This window comes from Rattus norvegicus, chromosome 18, assembly GCF_036323735.1.
Source record: "Rattus norvegicus strain BN/NHsdMcwi chromosome 18, GRCr8, whole genome shotgun sequence".
In the NCBI taxonomy this organism is placed as follows: domain Eukaryota; kingdom Metazoa; phylum Chordata; class Mammalia; order Rodentia; family Muridae; genus Rattus; species Rattus norvegicus.
In genome coordinates, this window is record NC_086036.1 from 23,557,687 (window position 1) to 23,572,966 (window position 15,280).

General features: G+C 42.4%; 1 protein-coding gene across 10 annotated transcripts in view; it reads left to right on the plus strand.

Moving 5' to 3' along the window:
• Sap130 (Sin3A associated protein 130) overlaps positions 1–15,280 on the plus strand; it is a 101,068-nt gene that overhangs the window by 38,914 nt on the left and 46,874 nt on the right. For all 10 annotated transcript variants that reach the window (XM_006254605.4, XM_006254606.5, XM_017601086.3 and 7 more), the window contains exons 7-10: positions 768–892; positions 12,610–12,757; positions 12,855–12,945; positions 13,131–13,238. In XM_006254605.4, coding sequence (XP_006254667.1) covers positions 768–892; positions 12,610–12,757; positions 12,855–12,945; positions 13,131–13,238 — 472 coding nt within the window. The remainder of the gene's footprint in view (positions 1–767; positions 893–12,609; positions 12,758–12,854; positions 12,946–13,130; positions 13,239–15,280) is intronic.

Sequence of the window (15,280 nt, forward strand, 5' to 3'; positions counted from 1 at the left end):
AGTTTTATTAAAAAGTCACGGGTGGTCTGGAGAGATGTCTCAGCGGTTAAGAGCACTGACTGCTCTTCCAGAGGTCCTGAGTTCAATCCCCAGCACCCACAGGGTGGCTCACAACCATAGTGGGTCCGATGCCCTCTTCCGAAGTGTCTGAACACAACTACAGTGTACTTATATAAATAAAATTAGTTAATTAATTTTTTTAAAATTCATGGGCTATCTAAACAAGATAGGAATGTGTGTGTTTGTATTGAGACAATCTGATTATGTAGCCTTGGCTGGCCTAGAACTCTAGACCAGGCTAGCCTACAGTTCACAAAGATTCACCTGCCTCTGCCTTCTGAGTGCTATGACAAAGACTTGTACCACTACACCTAGTATAACATAAGAATTTTCCTGCCTGTTAGTAGTGCTGAACCCAGAACCTTGTGAGACACTTAGCTCATGGGTCCTGCTCTAGCATTTCCTGTTCTCTCCCCACTCTCACCCCTACCACTTCTTTGGTTTCTGAGGTAGTTTAAGTAGTCCAGGTAGTCAGTGTTCGGTCTCAGCCCCTCGGGTGCTGGGATTATAGGCACACAGCACAGTTCCTGGCAGCTCTTTGTCTAGCATAACACACCTAGAAAAGTGGGAGCGCTGCGGACTCCCTTTCATCCAGGCATAGGCAGCTCATCTGGAGGCTTCCATCTCAAAACTGAGTCTCAGGATTTGGCTTGCTGTATTTTCTTTTGTCCTCTGCTTTAAGTGAAGTATTTCTCCTCTCCCCACAGTCTCGTCCACCTGTGAGCACCTCCAGTACGATCCCTCCTGCTGTAGTAGCGACAGTCTCAGCCACCAGAGCGCAGTCTCCCGTCATCACTACCACAGCAGCACACGCTGCTGACTCAGCACTCAGGTACAGGGCCTCCCTCGAGTCATCTCCCGCTCCTTTTGCTTTATTGAGTCTTTAATTAAAATGCTTCCTTCTGAATTGTACTCTAGATTGGGCTTCTTAAACTTTCTCTCCCAAGAAATTTCACATGACCCTGGATATCTAGGTATATAAAATAAGTGCACAAACCAAACATTTACTGATAATAAATCATAAAGAAATGTAATTTAAGGTACTGGCAAGATAGTTCAGCAGTTAGGAGTAATTGTTGTGAATGAATCGATAAATGAGTGAATGAATACTTGTTACTCTTTCAGAGGACCTCAGTCTAGTTTCCAGCACCTGCATTGGACAGTTCACAGCCACCTGTCACTCCAACTCTTGGGGACCTAATTCCTTCTTCTGACCCTCACGTGCACACACACACGATAAAAATAGATCTTTAAAAAGAAGTGAAATGTATTTTAAAATAGCTCTTCACTATATACATAGTAATTTACCATTTATTAAAGATAAATGCAAGTCTCCCAGCAATGAGGTGGCCATGCTATTTATTTTGACCTAAGGAACTATCTCTTGGCTCAGTAGACCTTCAGTTGACACAGACTCTTCAGCATTTCACAGAGTTGGTTGATGTTTTGATTTTATGCTTGTCAGTACATATTTATGTAATAAGTACTACGGAAGGCTTAAACATTTGGGACTGTTTGCAAAATTGTTGGAAATTCTATTCTAATCCCATGATTTTTAACTATAATTAATGTAATTCAAATTGGGAACTCAAGTAAGTTTTTCTGTTTGTTTTGTGGGACATGCTTTGCCCACGTGTATGTATGTGTGCCACATGCAACTAATGCTGTGGTGGTCCAGGGGGGCATTGGATTCCCTGAGACTGGAGTTGTGGGTGGTTATGAGCTGCCATGTGGGTCCTGGGGACGGAATCTTTGCAAAAGTGGGCAGTGTTCGTAACTGCTGAGCCTTTCCCCAGCCCCTCTGCTTTTAATTAGCATACAAGGTTTCCATATGGCTCTTTCCACACTCAGTGGATGTGTATATGAATGGGTAAGCATACACCACAGCATGTGGAGATCAGAGGATCACCTCAGCGTCTGTCCTAACCTTCAACCTTGTCCGGGGTAAGGGCTTTTTATCCCCCCTCAGCATATACCAGACTAGCCCATGGTCTTCCAGGCATTCTCCTGCCTCTGCCTTCCCTTTCTGTAGAAGCACTGGATTCCAGTCAGTCGGGCTTCATCTTCTGCTTTTATGTGGGTTCTGAGGGTTCAAACTTGGTGTCTTGTGTTTGCACAGCAAGTGCTTTTACCCTGACAGATCTCCCTAGCATTAACTTGGTTGTGGGGACCTTCCTCTTCTCTTTCCCCAGGCCTCCTCCCTCCTGCCTCCTGTCTTCTTCTGGCCTGATTAGTTCCCTTTCCACATTAAGTCACATGTATTCCATAGCCTCTCCTCACTCTAGTTTCAAGGTCTATACTCATACACTCACACGCACGCACATACATGCACACATACATAAAAATGAAAAGCAAGGATTTGTAATTGAGAATTTACCTGTTGGTTGAGTCTAGGTTGCCTCACTTAATTATTTCCAGATCCATGCAATGTCTTGCAGATTTCATTTTTATTGTTAAATAAAACTCCACATGTATGTGTACCATGTTTTTGTTGCCCATTTCTCTGTGGATGGCCATAGGCTGACTCTTGGCTCCTTGCTCCTGTGAGTGGAACCATAGTAAACTTGAGTATGTAAGCATCTCTGCAGAGGAAGAGGTCTCGGGACTGTGCCTGGGGGTTTACCTGGGTCTCATGGTAGGTGTACGTTGTATTTTTTGAGAAACCTCTACCCTCCATTACTGAGTTTACATGTCCGTCTTGGGTGAATGGAGGTTCCCCTTTACCCACATCTTCACTAACAGTTGTTTCTTTCTTTATTATTTACTTATTTTGTGGATTTATGTGGCTGTGTACATGCCAAGATAGACTTAATGAAGTTAGAAGTCAGCTCTTGGGGGTTTCCTGTCCCCTTCTCATGAAGGCCCCAGAAGGCCCCAGAAGGCCCTCAGGTCATGAGGCTTGGCAGCAGGCACATTTACCCCTGAGTTACCTTGCTGGTCCATTTGTTTTCTTGACAGTGATCATTTTGACTGGGGTGAAATGGGATCTGCAAAGTTTTAATTTGTATTTCCTTGATAGTCATTTCTGTTTCTTCTGAGAACTATCTGTTTGTTCATTAGGCCATTTATATATTGGAAGTTTTCATTCTGTTTACTGTTTACTATTTGTAGTTCCTTATATTATCTTGTATATTATCACCATGTTAATAATAACTGACAAAATAAGTGTAAATTATATAGATATAATATAAAATATAAATTATTTATATATAAGTATATATACATAGAATATATAAACATGTAATATAAATATATACCCGCAAAAATTTCTACTACCTCCAATCTGACAAACGTTCCTTGTGCTATATAGAAACTTTTTAATACTATATAATGCCTTTGGGCAAGTCTTGTGGTTATCAAACTGCAATTTTCAAATCAGGCACTCACTTTATACTAAAGAGACATCCTAATTTGATACTAAGATGCTAAGAGAGTACCTAAAATCTTCATTTTTTTTTCTTTCTTTCTTTTTTTTTTTTTTTTTTTTTTTTTTCAGAGCTAGGGACCGAACCCAGGGCCTTGCGCTGAGCTAAATCCCCAACCCAAAATCTTCATTTTTTATAATTAAAGTATGTTTCTGTAAGGGTAGAAAACTTTGTCCAGGAAAACAGTGTGGCCTCAACATGCTTCCTTGAATATGAGTTGTGTCAGGCCTTGTCATTGCCTAGACCACATAGTAGTGCCAAGTGCAAGTGCTGTGGTTCAGAGAGGCTGAAGAGGAGTACTCTGGGGGGGGGGGGGGGGGGATGAGCATCCATCTGACTGAAGGGAGTATAAATTCCAATCAAAGGTTGAAGCTACAGTGCCTATCTTTGGCTGCAGACAAATCACAAGTTCATTAGCTTCAGTGGGATGATTGGGTGTTTCAAAGGGGATGCTAATAGAATGAAGAAATGTGTAGAAAAGCTAGGTGCTGAGACAACAAACTCCTCTGTTGTCTCAGACAGCCAGGAGGTTAAGACAGGGATCACTTGAGTCCAGGAGTTTGGCCTAATCTGGGTCATATAGGGACCTATATTTAGAAAAACTACCAAGCCATAGAGGTTAAGTCTGGTTGGTGAGGGATAACTGTAGAACCTTTTTTATTTTGTATTTATTTTTAATATTTCTCAATATGTGTGTCTGTTTATAAGTATGTGCACATGAGTGTGGGTACCTGCAGAGGCCAGTGGTGTCAAGTACCCCAGGAGGTGGAGTTACAGCCAGTGTGACCCACATACGGTGCTAAGACTAGAACTTGAGTCCCAGAAGAGCATCATCTACTCTTAACCAGTGAGCCATGACTTCAGTCCTCAGTTTGGCTTTTATCTGTGAAGCAACTGAAATTGTCAGTGGGTGGTTGAAAAGGCCCCTGTGCTAGAAGTCAGAACCTTGCAGTTAGCGACATGTGGATGTCTTGAGCACACCCAAGGTGGGTGAGATGAAGAGGTCTAGAATAGAGCACCCCAGCAATTTTTAATTGGGATGCTAGAACTTCTGTTCCCTACTGTCTGGGTCGGTGATACCTTGCCGTGAAGAGATCTATAAGCAAGGTGACTCTTACAAAAGGATGCATGTGATATTAGCTATAAATTTTTATTACATTCAAATGGTGCGATGAAATTTGACTTGGATATACAAAGATAACTAGGTTTAGGGCCTTTTTAAAAATCAAGTTATTAAAGTATCTTTTCCTGTGTATTTCTGAGCATTTCCGTAAAACGTCCTGTGGTTTTGCAAAATGAATGTTGACTATTCAGTCACATAAGCTTTTGAGTGCTTCCTCTATATTAGGCACTGCTCTTGGCATGAGATATACACTGGTAAATTACACAGGAAAAAGCTTAATTATCAGGGTTTTTTCTGTTTGCATCTATAATTATAATAAATTCCTAATACCCAGTTTCTTTGTAATCTGGAGATAGCAAGTATAAACAGACCAATTTCTATGAAAAAAGTAGAAGAAAAAATTGAATGCACTCTCTCAGGCAAGCACCGGGCCTGTGTGGTTCCATAGAGTTCTCCTAAATTCTCAAAGATAAACCAGTATAGTGAACGTGGTTCCGAGTACACAAAACATAAAGCTCTAGAGAGGAGAAGAGAGGTGGCAAAGCCTCCTCCTCTGGTTAAGTACATTCAGTACTTTATCTCCATCCTTTGACCAGTTTCTTTCCTCTGATTTGTCACTTGATTGATAAAATGTATTTTTCTTCAAAAAACAACCTTATGTGTGTTTGTGTGTGCACTCACACCAGAGCCCAGAACTTTAAACTTGCCTCACGTCCTCTCCTGGTGATTGGTTCTCCAGATCTAAAGATTTCTTACCGTGGAGGAGCCATGTTGTGACTTCACTGCTCAGGCTGGTCTCCCTAGAACTTACGCCATGGTTTGTTGCTGTGCTCCTCTCTGTTCTGACTGTTTCTGTGTCTGTGTTCACTGTTACTAGATGCTTTCTCTGAGTTCTCCATGTACGCACTTCTCCTATCTTCTCACGCTGGGTGGCGGGTCTCGAAAAGTCTGAAGCTAAGCCTGGTTTATCTTCTGACCTCTTAAAAGACCTTAATTACACATGTGACTTCTCACCCTTGTTACTTTATGGAGTTCAGCAGCTTTCTCTCCCACTATTGGGCTTTCAACCTAGGGCCTCAGGCATACAGGGAAGCACTTCCACCATCGCTAAGCTCTGATTTGCTCTGACTGTCACATATAGTTCATTTTTAAATGTATACCTTTTCAATCTGTAGCATACAATGGTATTTATAAGTTTCCTTAATTAGGCATGGTGGTGTGCACCTTTAGTCCCAGCACTCGCAGAGGCAGGAGGATCTCTATAAATTTGAGGCCAGCCTGATCTACAGATCAAGATCCAGGACAGCCAGAGCTGCACAGAGAAACCCCTCTCTTGGGAAGAAAAACAAAGTTTTCTTGAATTCTTTCTATATTATTTCTACTTTGTTTTATTAGGAAGTGGTGCCCAATTATCTCTATATTGTCTCTCTCTCTCTCTCTCTCTCTCTCTCTCTCTCTCTCTCTCTCTCTCTTTTAGCTTTTTCTCTTTAAGTTGTGCTCGTGATCCTCTTTGGTTTGGTTCGGTTCGGGTCGGTTCGGTTCGGTTTGGTTTTTTTAAGACAGAGTTTCACTGTGTAGCTTTGGCTGGCCTGAAACTCAGAGAGGTCTTCCTGCCTCTGCCTCTCAGTGTTGGAATTAAAGGTATTGACACCATACTGGGTCTCCTCGTCATTTCTTAACTGTTTTGTGTGAGATACGTTCTTGCTGTGTTGCCCAGGCTGATCTCAAACTTCTTGGCTCAAGATCTTAGCCTCAGCTCTTTCAGCCCAAAGTAGCTTGGACCACAAGCATGCAGAATCGCTCGCTGCTTCTTGCTGTGTTTACTACATCATAGGTTCCCATGTTTGCCTCTCTATCGAATCATCATGCCCGAAATAACTGAGCAGTAACTAAGCAGAAAACTGAAGCTTCTGTCTGGACCTCCGAGCACTGGTTTTGGTCTCCTTCCTGTGAGCATGGATTTGTCTCGTTTTCGTTTCACAGATGCAGTTACTTCTATGAGTTTCAGTAGATTGCGATTTCCTAGACACACACACACGCGCGCGCGCACGCACACACGTACACGCTCGCGCTCTCTCTCTCTCTCTCTCTCTCTCCCCCCCTCTCCTGATCCACTCCACCACCACCACCACCCATCCCTCCCTCTCATTCTGTAGGCACCAGACTGACCTGGAATTATTATGCTGCTATCTTAGCCTGGAACTCTCAGCAACCCCTGTGTTTACGCCTCTCAGCTGCAAGGGTTTTAGGTGTGAGCCACCATGTCTGGCTTTGAGTTTCCATCTTTGATTTAATTTTGTTTATTCTAAATGAACTATCTGTAATTAGTTCTTTTTATAGCCAAGGCAGCACACTGAGTTAACACCCAGTGTCCTATTCCTATGTTAGTTTTCTTGACCACTACTTCTATCCTGTAGTTGAAGATGGGCCGCTCAAAATAGAAAAGTGTCTCTTCCGTGGGTCACAGCATATTACATGTGGGACCACTGACCCATATTTCAGTTCCTTGTTTAGCCCTATATCCTTGGCTTCTAGCCCTCGGAACTATCCCACCTCTGATTTCACTGCACAGAGAAGTCAGGAGGCTGAGGCAAGAGGAGAGTAATTCCAGAGCTAGCTTAGGTGATTTAACGTGTTTGAGAGTCAGCTGAGCTGCAGTTAGACCCTGTCTCAAAACAAAAGAAATTTGGTTCCCTATGCAACTTGGGAGGAGAAAAACAGTTGGCTACTTTATTATTTAATAATAAAATATCAGAGAACTTTGCAAGTTATAGAGCAGTTTCTACTTAGATGGCCTCACTTGACAACTGAATGCATTTGGCAGAGGAGGTTTTCACCAATGATGGGTGTTCATTTACTCGCTGTGTCTTAAAATCCCCAACACATCCTCTACCTTCCCTCCCTCCGACCATCCCCCAGTTTGTCCCAGAACTTGTCTATTGAGAGCGCTGCACCTCTCTTCTGTCCTCTTGTTTCTCCTTCACTGTCCCTTTGGTAACTATTAATCTTTGAGTACTTCTTTTTGATATGTAATACCACAAGCTCACTCTCCTTTCTCTGCTTCTCTGGTTTTGAAAATAGCAGTTTTTCCAGACATGCTGTGTCTGTGTTCTAGTGAACAGTAACATTCGCACCTAAGGACTCGGTTCTAAGGTGTTCATCGTTCCAGGGTAGCATTCCTTTGAATCCTTTTCTGTGAACCAAGACTTTCAATTGAAAAGGTGCATGTGTGTGTGTAGACAGAGAGAGTAGAAGACAGCCCTGACGGTCAGTGAACCAAGACTTCTGATTGAAAAGGTGTGTGTGTCTGTAGACAGAGAGAGTAGAAGACAGCCCTGACGGTCAGTCAGTCTTCAGGCGCTACAGGCGCTATCCCTCTTTCGTTTGAGACAGGATCTCTTGTTAGCCAACAGCCCGGGTTAGCTGGCCTTTTACGTTTCGGCAGAATCTACCTGTCTGCCTCCAACCATCACTTGGGTCATTGGGACTTAAACTCATGTCCTCATGTTTGCAAGGCAGACACTTTACCAACTGAGCCATTTCCTGGCTTGCTTTCTTTGATTTCATGTATACATATCTTTTCCTTAGACTAAAAGTGTTGCTTCCTTAAAATACTAACATAAGTACTTGCTATCCGTCATCGTATGATAATCTGTGATACACTAAATCAAAGCTGAGGCTCTTCTTGTACTTTAGTCCCTTATAGATTATTGCTGCCAATCGATCACTGAATTAGCTCAGTGAAAAGCTCTTTCTGTTCTCAGACTGCATTCCACTAACCAGAGGTAGAAGTATTCAGAAGTCATTTAACAGTGATTCTTTTCTCTGTGAGGTGCAGTACCAGTATCTTTTTAAAATTATTACTACATTTTATTTAGATGTTCATACATATGTGCTCAGTCACGTATGTGTCGTGGCACACATGCAAGTGAGAGGACAACTTGCAGGAAGGAGTTCTCTCATTCCACCATGTGATCTGTGCATTTAGCTCAGATCCCCGGCTTGTTGGCGTGCCCTGACCTCCTGAGTCATCCTTCACTCACCCGGCTTCGCGTTCTGATTCATACTCTCATTTCCAAAATACAAAGGTTCAGGGCATTGTGCAGGGAACAGTGTCATTCTTCTGCGTCTAATACACGTTTGCAGGTTCCTCGCGTTTCTTTCCCTTCGCAATGCAAGGCTACCTAATTTTGTAGTGTGTTCTTGCAGTTTATTATAATTTAGCATAAAGCTAGATTTGCTTGTCTGAAATTGTTCAAAGACAAAGCGTCATAAACATGGCCTTGTAAATTCCCTGTTTCCTCCACATTGCCATCTGCTCTTGGCAGGCTACCCTCACTGTCTCCATACTCGATATTCACATGACTCCAAAGTATAAGAGCAGAAGAAGATACTTAAGAAGCATCTACTTTCCTCAGTTCTCATTTACCAACTTGCTTTGCTTCTCCCATTTTTTAATTTTTTTCAATATAAGTTTCCTTTTAACTTTATTTTTAGTATGAGTTCTATTTTATTTTATTTTTCCATTGGAGGGCAGTTTTTCAGTGCTTAAGAAATGGGGCAGCACCAGCAGGTCTAAATTGGGATGTGACTGTTCACGCTTTGAGCTTCATAAAATTGATTGCCACCCACATGGTTGTGAATAGCACAATTCATAGAGCATTGTCTGTTCAAACAGCTTGGAAAGCTCTTGACATTGCAGATGCTCACTCTGGAAATGGTACTGGCACCAAACTCCAGTGTTTTCTCTTTTGTCTTGGAAGGCCTTTTTTCCCCCTTAAAGATTGGTTTATTTTTTCTGGACTCTGCTAGGCATTGCATGCATGTGGTGCACAGATATACATGCAGCGCCAGTACACATAAAATAAAATCCTAAAAACATAGATGGATACAAATTTTATACACGCACGCACGCACGCACGCACGCACGAACCTCCTGTATTTTGCTAGGCATGAGAGAGAATCCCGGCACTCAGAAGGCGAGGGCAGATCTCTGAATTTGAGGCTGGAGTCTGGTCTGCTTAGCTCAGTAGAAACGCCCATCTCAAAGAGATCCCGTGTGTGGGTGTCCTGTATTTGGGGAGTGGGAGGGACTGCGTAGCAGTGAAGAACTCTACTCTTCCAGATGACACAGCTTCGCTTATTTTTATTTCATGAGTATTTTTAATACAGAATTCCTCACAAACTGTCAAGGTGTCCTATTCTCTGTCTTGTTCCAATTTCACTACGTGTGCTGCAGAAGCAAGTGTGTGTGTGTGTTCCACATGGTGGAGGCTAGAAGAGGCTTTTGGATGTCCTGGAACTACAGCTGGGAGATGGTCGTGAGATGTCGTGTAGGTGAGGAAACCAGGCCAGGGTCCTCTGCAAGTTAACCACTGAGCCACCTTTTTAGCCCCCTCTTTAGGGGTTTTAAGGACTCAGACACAAAGTTGACTTATAGCCAAGGATGACCTCGAACTTCTGATCCTCTAGTCTTTACCTTCCAGGTGCTGGACCTACCCACATGCACCACCACACCTGGCTTACGCAGCGCTGGTTACTGAACCCAGAGCCTCAGGCATGCCAGGCTCACTTTGCCGACTAAGCTGTATCCTCAGCCGCTCTGTCTCTCCAAGGCAGCCTTTTACAGCTTCTGAAATCTTCTTCCAATGCCCGTGCCTGCTGATGCATTCACATTTGAATAGGTTTTTATTTTATCCCTTTTACCCCTAAAGAATGTTTACTTCTTTCTCCTGCTTCACATTGTGGTTTTGTTTTCTTTTTTTCATATAACACAATGAAAGCTTTCCATTTTAACCCCTAATATTCTGTCACAGAACACTAGAGCACTAGCACTAGAACAACCCCTCATGAGTGGATTCAGGGTGTGTCTAGTCCCATACTATCATAGATAATGCCATAGTACACGTATATGCACATTTTATACTATGCCACTTTTCATTTGTGCAAATACATCTAACAGATTGCAAAAATTAATCAGAGAACTAGGTAGTTAGAATTTTCTATAGCTAATGTCTGATTACCTGCCTTAGTTTATACCAGTTCATACCTCATACTATAACTGTTGCTTGAGATGGCATCTCCCCTTCGGTAGCCAAAGCTGACCTGGAGAGTTAGGATCCTCCTCTCTTAGCCTCCCAAATGCTGTGATTCTAACCGTGAACCACACTTGTGTCTCTGAATGGTAAATACTTATGTGATAGATTTTGTTTTTGTACAGTTGGAGGCTGACTTCAAACACGGTCCTCCTGGCCTCACCTCCTCAGTTACTGGGTTGTAAACACAATTACCCATAATCATGCCTTCCTTCTTGTTTTCTTTGTACATTTCTTTAACCCAGTGACCGAATTCTTAAAGTGGTTTGAGCTCCTGATCTCATGCCTTACCTTCCAAGTGCTAGGACTGCACGAACATGCTGTCACAGCCTGCTTCCCTTTCTAGGAATGAGTTGAGGATGGTGGTCTGCCTGTGTAATCGCAGCACTTAGGAAACTGCGGCAGGAGCCTAGGAACTTGAGTCAACGTGGGCTACATAGTGAAACACCATCCAGAATGATGATAGGAGAGGAGAAGAGGCATCTTTTATAATGTATTGTCTGTGTGTCTATGTGGCACGTGTGCCACAGTGCACGTGCAGAGATCAGAGGACAGCTTTTCAGAGTTGGTTCTCTCCCTCTACTGTGTGGGTCCCTCACCGCAGCCTCAGGAAAGAATTCTCCCACCATGTATACTTTTAGTCGCCAAAAGTCTTTGATTCTTTCAGTATTTATCCTGGTAAACCATGAGGTATGGATCCAAATTTTTCTTCTCAAATAGCTACATAGTCCCTAAATATGCTTGCTTGTTCCATTGTTTGTTCTTTGTTTATGAAACAGGGTCTTGGTCTAGTGTTTCTCAGGCTGGTCTGGAACTCCGGGCACAGATGATCCTTGTGAATCTTGTGCCTCAGTTCTTGAGGCATAGAATTCGGGCATGCCCCACCCCACTACTCAGTGCAGTCCTATAAGATCCCCTTTCTCTGAAGCCAACTTGAGTCTTGCCGTCATTCCAGTTTTGTAGCTACCAGTGAGCCTAGTGACAGTGTGTGCTTGCGTCCCTTACTAGTCCGTTAGAACCACAGCCTGTATTGCAGTGAGGTTCTTCCACTGAGTACAGATGGTATAGAACTAGGGGAAGGTCAGGACTTCAAATGTCTATATAGACGAATCATAGTTACTTGTAATCTTTCCTTAGGAAGCTTGTCAAAAATACATAACATGAGAACTTCATTGTTGGGCTGGAGAGATGGCTTATCCGTTAAAAAGGCTAGGCTCACAACCAAATATATAAGAGAACGTCATTGTCTGTCTTTGGTATTTTCCACAGCAAAGTGTGATTGTTATAAGTATGTTCTTTCAACTGTCACCAAGTATCATCCAAAATCCTGGAACTTAGAAGGCAAAGATCTCAAGTTCAAGGCCAGTCTGGGTAACAAAGTAGACCTTGTCTTAGAAGGCCCGGGTCAAACATAGGTAGTGGTAAGCCCTTGTTAGCATACTCAAGACTCTTTTGGTTTACTTCTGTAGCATTGGGGGGGGAAATGGTGGACCAGAAAGATGATTCAGAATGTGAAGCTCCCTCTATACCTGATACCCTGAGCTTAATCTCAGAACCCACATAGTAGAAGAAGAAAAATAACTACAAATTGTCCTCTGATCTCCACACATACTCTATAGCATATGTGTGCTTACATACACAGATTAAATAAATGTATAAGAAATTCTCAAAAGTGTTAACTGCATCGTGACTATGGGTTAAATTATACATTTTTTTGGTGTATATTGCTATCCTTAGAAACAAGATGGCAGTCAGCCACAAGAAAGAAACCCAAGGGCCACTTATTTCATTATTGTCTTACCTGAAACTTAAAGTTTGTATGATCAGAAGGATAAGATGCCTTCCTTGACTACCTTTGCTGTGTCTGGGAGAACTTAGAAGTCACATGGTACCTTCTTCCCCACAGTCGGCCCACGTTATCTATCCAGCACCCACCATCTGCAGCCATTAGTATCCAGCGTCCTGCACAGTCTCGGGATGTGACGACGAGAATCACACTGCCTTCTCATCCTGCACTAGGAACGCCAAAACAGCAGCTCCATACAATGGCTCAGGTAAAAACGGGTTAACCGCCTGTGGGATAAACTAGACTCCGGCTAGAGTCAAATAGAAAATATTCCTGTGTATAACTGTTATGGGGTCCCCTCACAGAAAACCATCTTTAGCACCGGCACACCAGTGGCTGCAGCTACAGTAGCACCTATTCTGGCAACCAACACGCTTCCTTCAGCAACCACAGCTGGTAAGTCAGTGATCCTGCTCTGTCAGTGTGCCAGGCAGAAAGAAGGCAAGTGTGCTGGGCACGGTTCTCATTTTTCACCTTCAGGGGAAAATTCTCTCTTCCCCAAGAGCTTTCCCAAGGGTTTGAGGAGTCTGCAGTGTATACAGGGAAACTGCTGTTAAGGATGTTTTTTACCCTCTTTTCAGGATCTGTGTCGCACACACAGGCTCCCACAAGTACAATTGTTACCATGACAATGCCCTCCTCCCATTCATCCCACGCTACTGCTGTGACCACTTCAAATATCCCAGTTGGTAAGTGTTGGACATTTCCCACAAAAGCCTTTGAGGAATTTGCAGCCCATATGACCAGGCCTTCCTGTCAGAGGTGGTAGGATTGTTTCCTTATTGTTGATTGTCAAAGCCACTCTGAATTTGACGTTGTTTACTCAGTGTGTGTGTGTCCGTGTGTCTGTGGTCAGTATACATGCAGCCACCTCAGGTTTTGAAACAGTGTCAGTCACTGAACCTGGAGCTTTCTATTCTGACTGCTAGTTGGCCAGTGAGCCCCAGGAATTTGCCCATCTCTTGTCGGTTGGATTACAGGCCACAGTGCTGTGCTCACCTTTTTCCATGGTTTCTAAACCTAAAGTTTTAGCAAACCCTTTACCATCTCCCACCCTCCAGAATTAAACTTTTATTTTATTGTTTTTTTTCTATCTGAGTTTATTCAAATCACTGATTATAGCTTAGCTCTTTCTTTTCTATAACATCACAGTCATTCTAGCTTGCTTCTGCATCATCTGTTCTTAATAATTTTTTATGTTTTGAGATTAAAATGCATAATTTTCTCCTTCCCTTTCCTCCTTCCAGCCCCCTCCTCTTCCTCTTTGAAATTCATGCCTCTTTTTTAAATTATTGTTATGTATACATATATAAACATTGTTATGTATACATATATAAATATTGTTATGTATACATATATAAACATTGTTATGTATACATATATAAACATTGTTATGTATACATATATAAACACTGTTATGTATACATATATAAACATTGTTATGTATACATATGTGAATATTGTTATGTATACATATGTGAATATTGTTATGTATACATATGTGAATATTATTATGTATACTTATGTGAATATTGTCATGTATACATATGTAAACATTGTTATGTATACATATATAAACATTGTTATGTATACATATATAAATATTGTTATGTATACATATATAAATATTGTTACACATATTCCTAAATACAACCTGCTCTGTTCATACGTTACCAGTGTGTGCATGATCTCAGGGCTGTCCACTTGCTACTGGATAACTTGGGGCAGCTTGATCGTTTACCTACTCTCAGCTTTCCCCAGTTATAGTAGTTGTTTGTCTAGGGTTGTGACCCCAGTTTTCTCCCTTCCATGTGAGCATGTCCGTTGGTACAGTCATTGTTTAGGTCTGGTTGATAAGACTTCATGGGTCTCAGAATAGAGCCGTTCCACTGGTTTCTACAAACCTTCCCCCTTCTCCACAACAGTCTCAGAGCCGCAGGTACAAGAATTGTGTTGTCTCTGTGGGTTATCTGTGGGGACTGAGTTCCACATGAGCTCCTAATTAATCAGTTGTGGGTTGTGTTTTCTGTAATGGTCTGTTGAAAAAAGTTTCTTTGATGATGACTGAACTCTACACTTATCTGGATATAAGGATAAGTATGTAGTTGGGGACTAACACTGGTTTAGTAAAGTGGTGGTTGTTGGTTTTCCTCTAAGATCCACGACTTTCCTAACCCTAGGAAATTGGCTAGATTTCTAGTACTAGACATAATTTCCTTCATGTTAAGAGGGCCATAAGTCAACTAAAGAGCTTTTGCCTCCCACCTGTATGTAATGCTACATATGTGTGCATTAATGCACCCTGAGGATTATCATGCCATGCTGGTCATTGTTGTGGGTCATGCACGGCATAGCTGGATAGAACAGTTCTTTGCTTTTCTGCCTCGGAAGTTTGACTGGAGACTTCTGATACCATGAAAGCTACTCCTCATGGAGGAAACTTTCAGGTCAGACCCAGCATGAGTCCACTGTGCCCTGTTTCTAAAGTAGGTGGAGCTTCTGAAATAGACTTTTCACTTATAGGGGCCAGCCAAGGACTTCAGAGAGAGTCTGTGCTTCAGGAGTCTCTTAGACAACCCTGACCAACACAGACAGACTGCTCGTTTCTGGTGTTAGGATTTTTGTTGGATATGTGTATGTTTGGGGAAACCATTGTCAGCCCAGATGGGAAATTTTCATTGAGAGAGAGAGAGAGAGAGAGAGAGAGAGAGAGAGAGAGAGAGAAACAGAG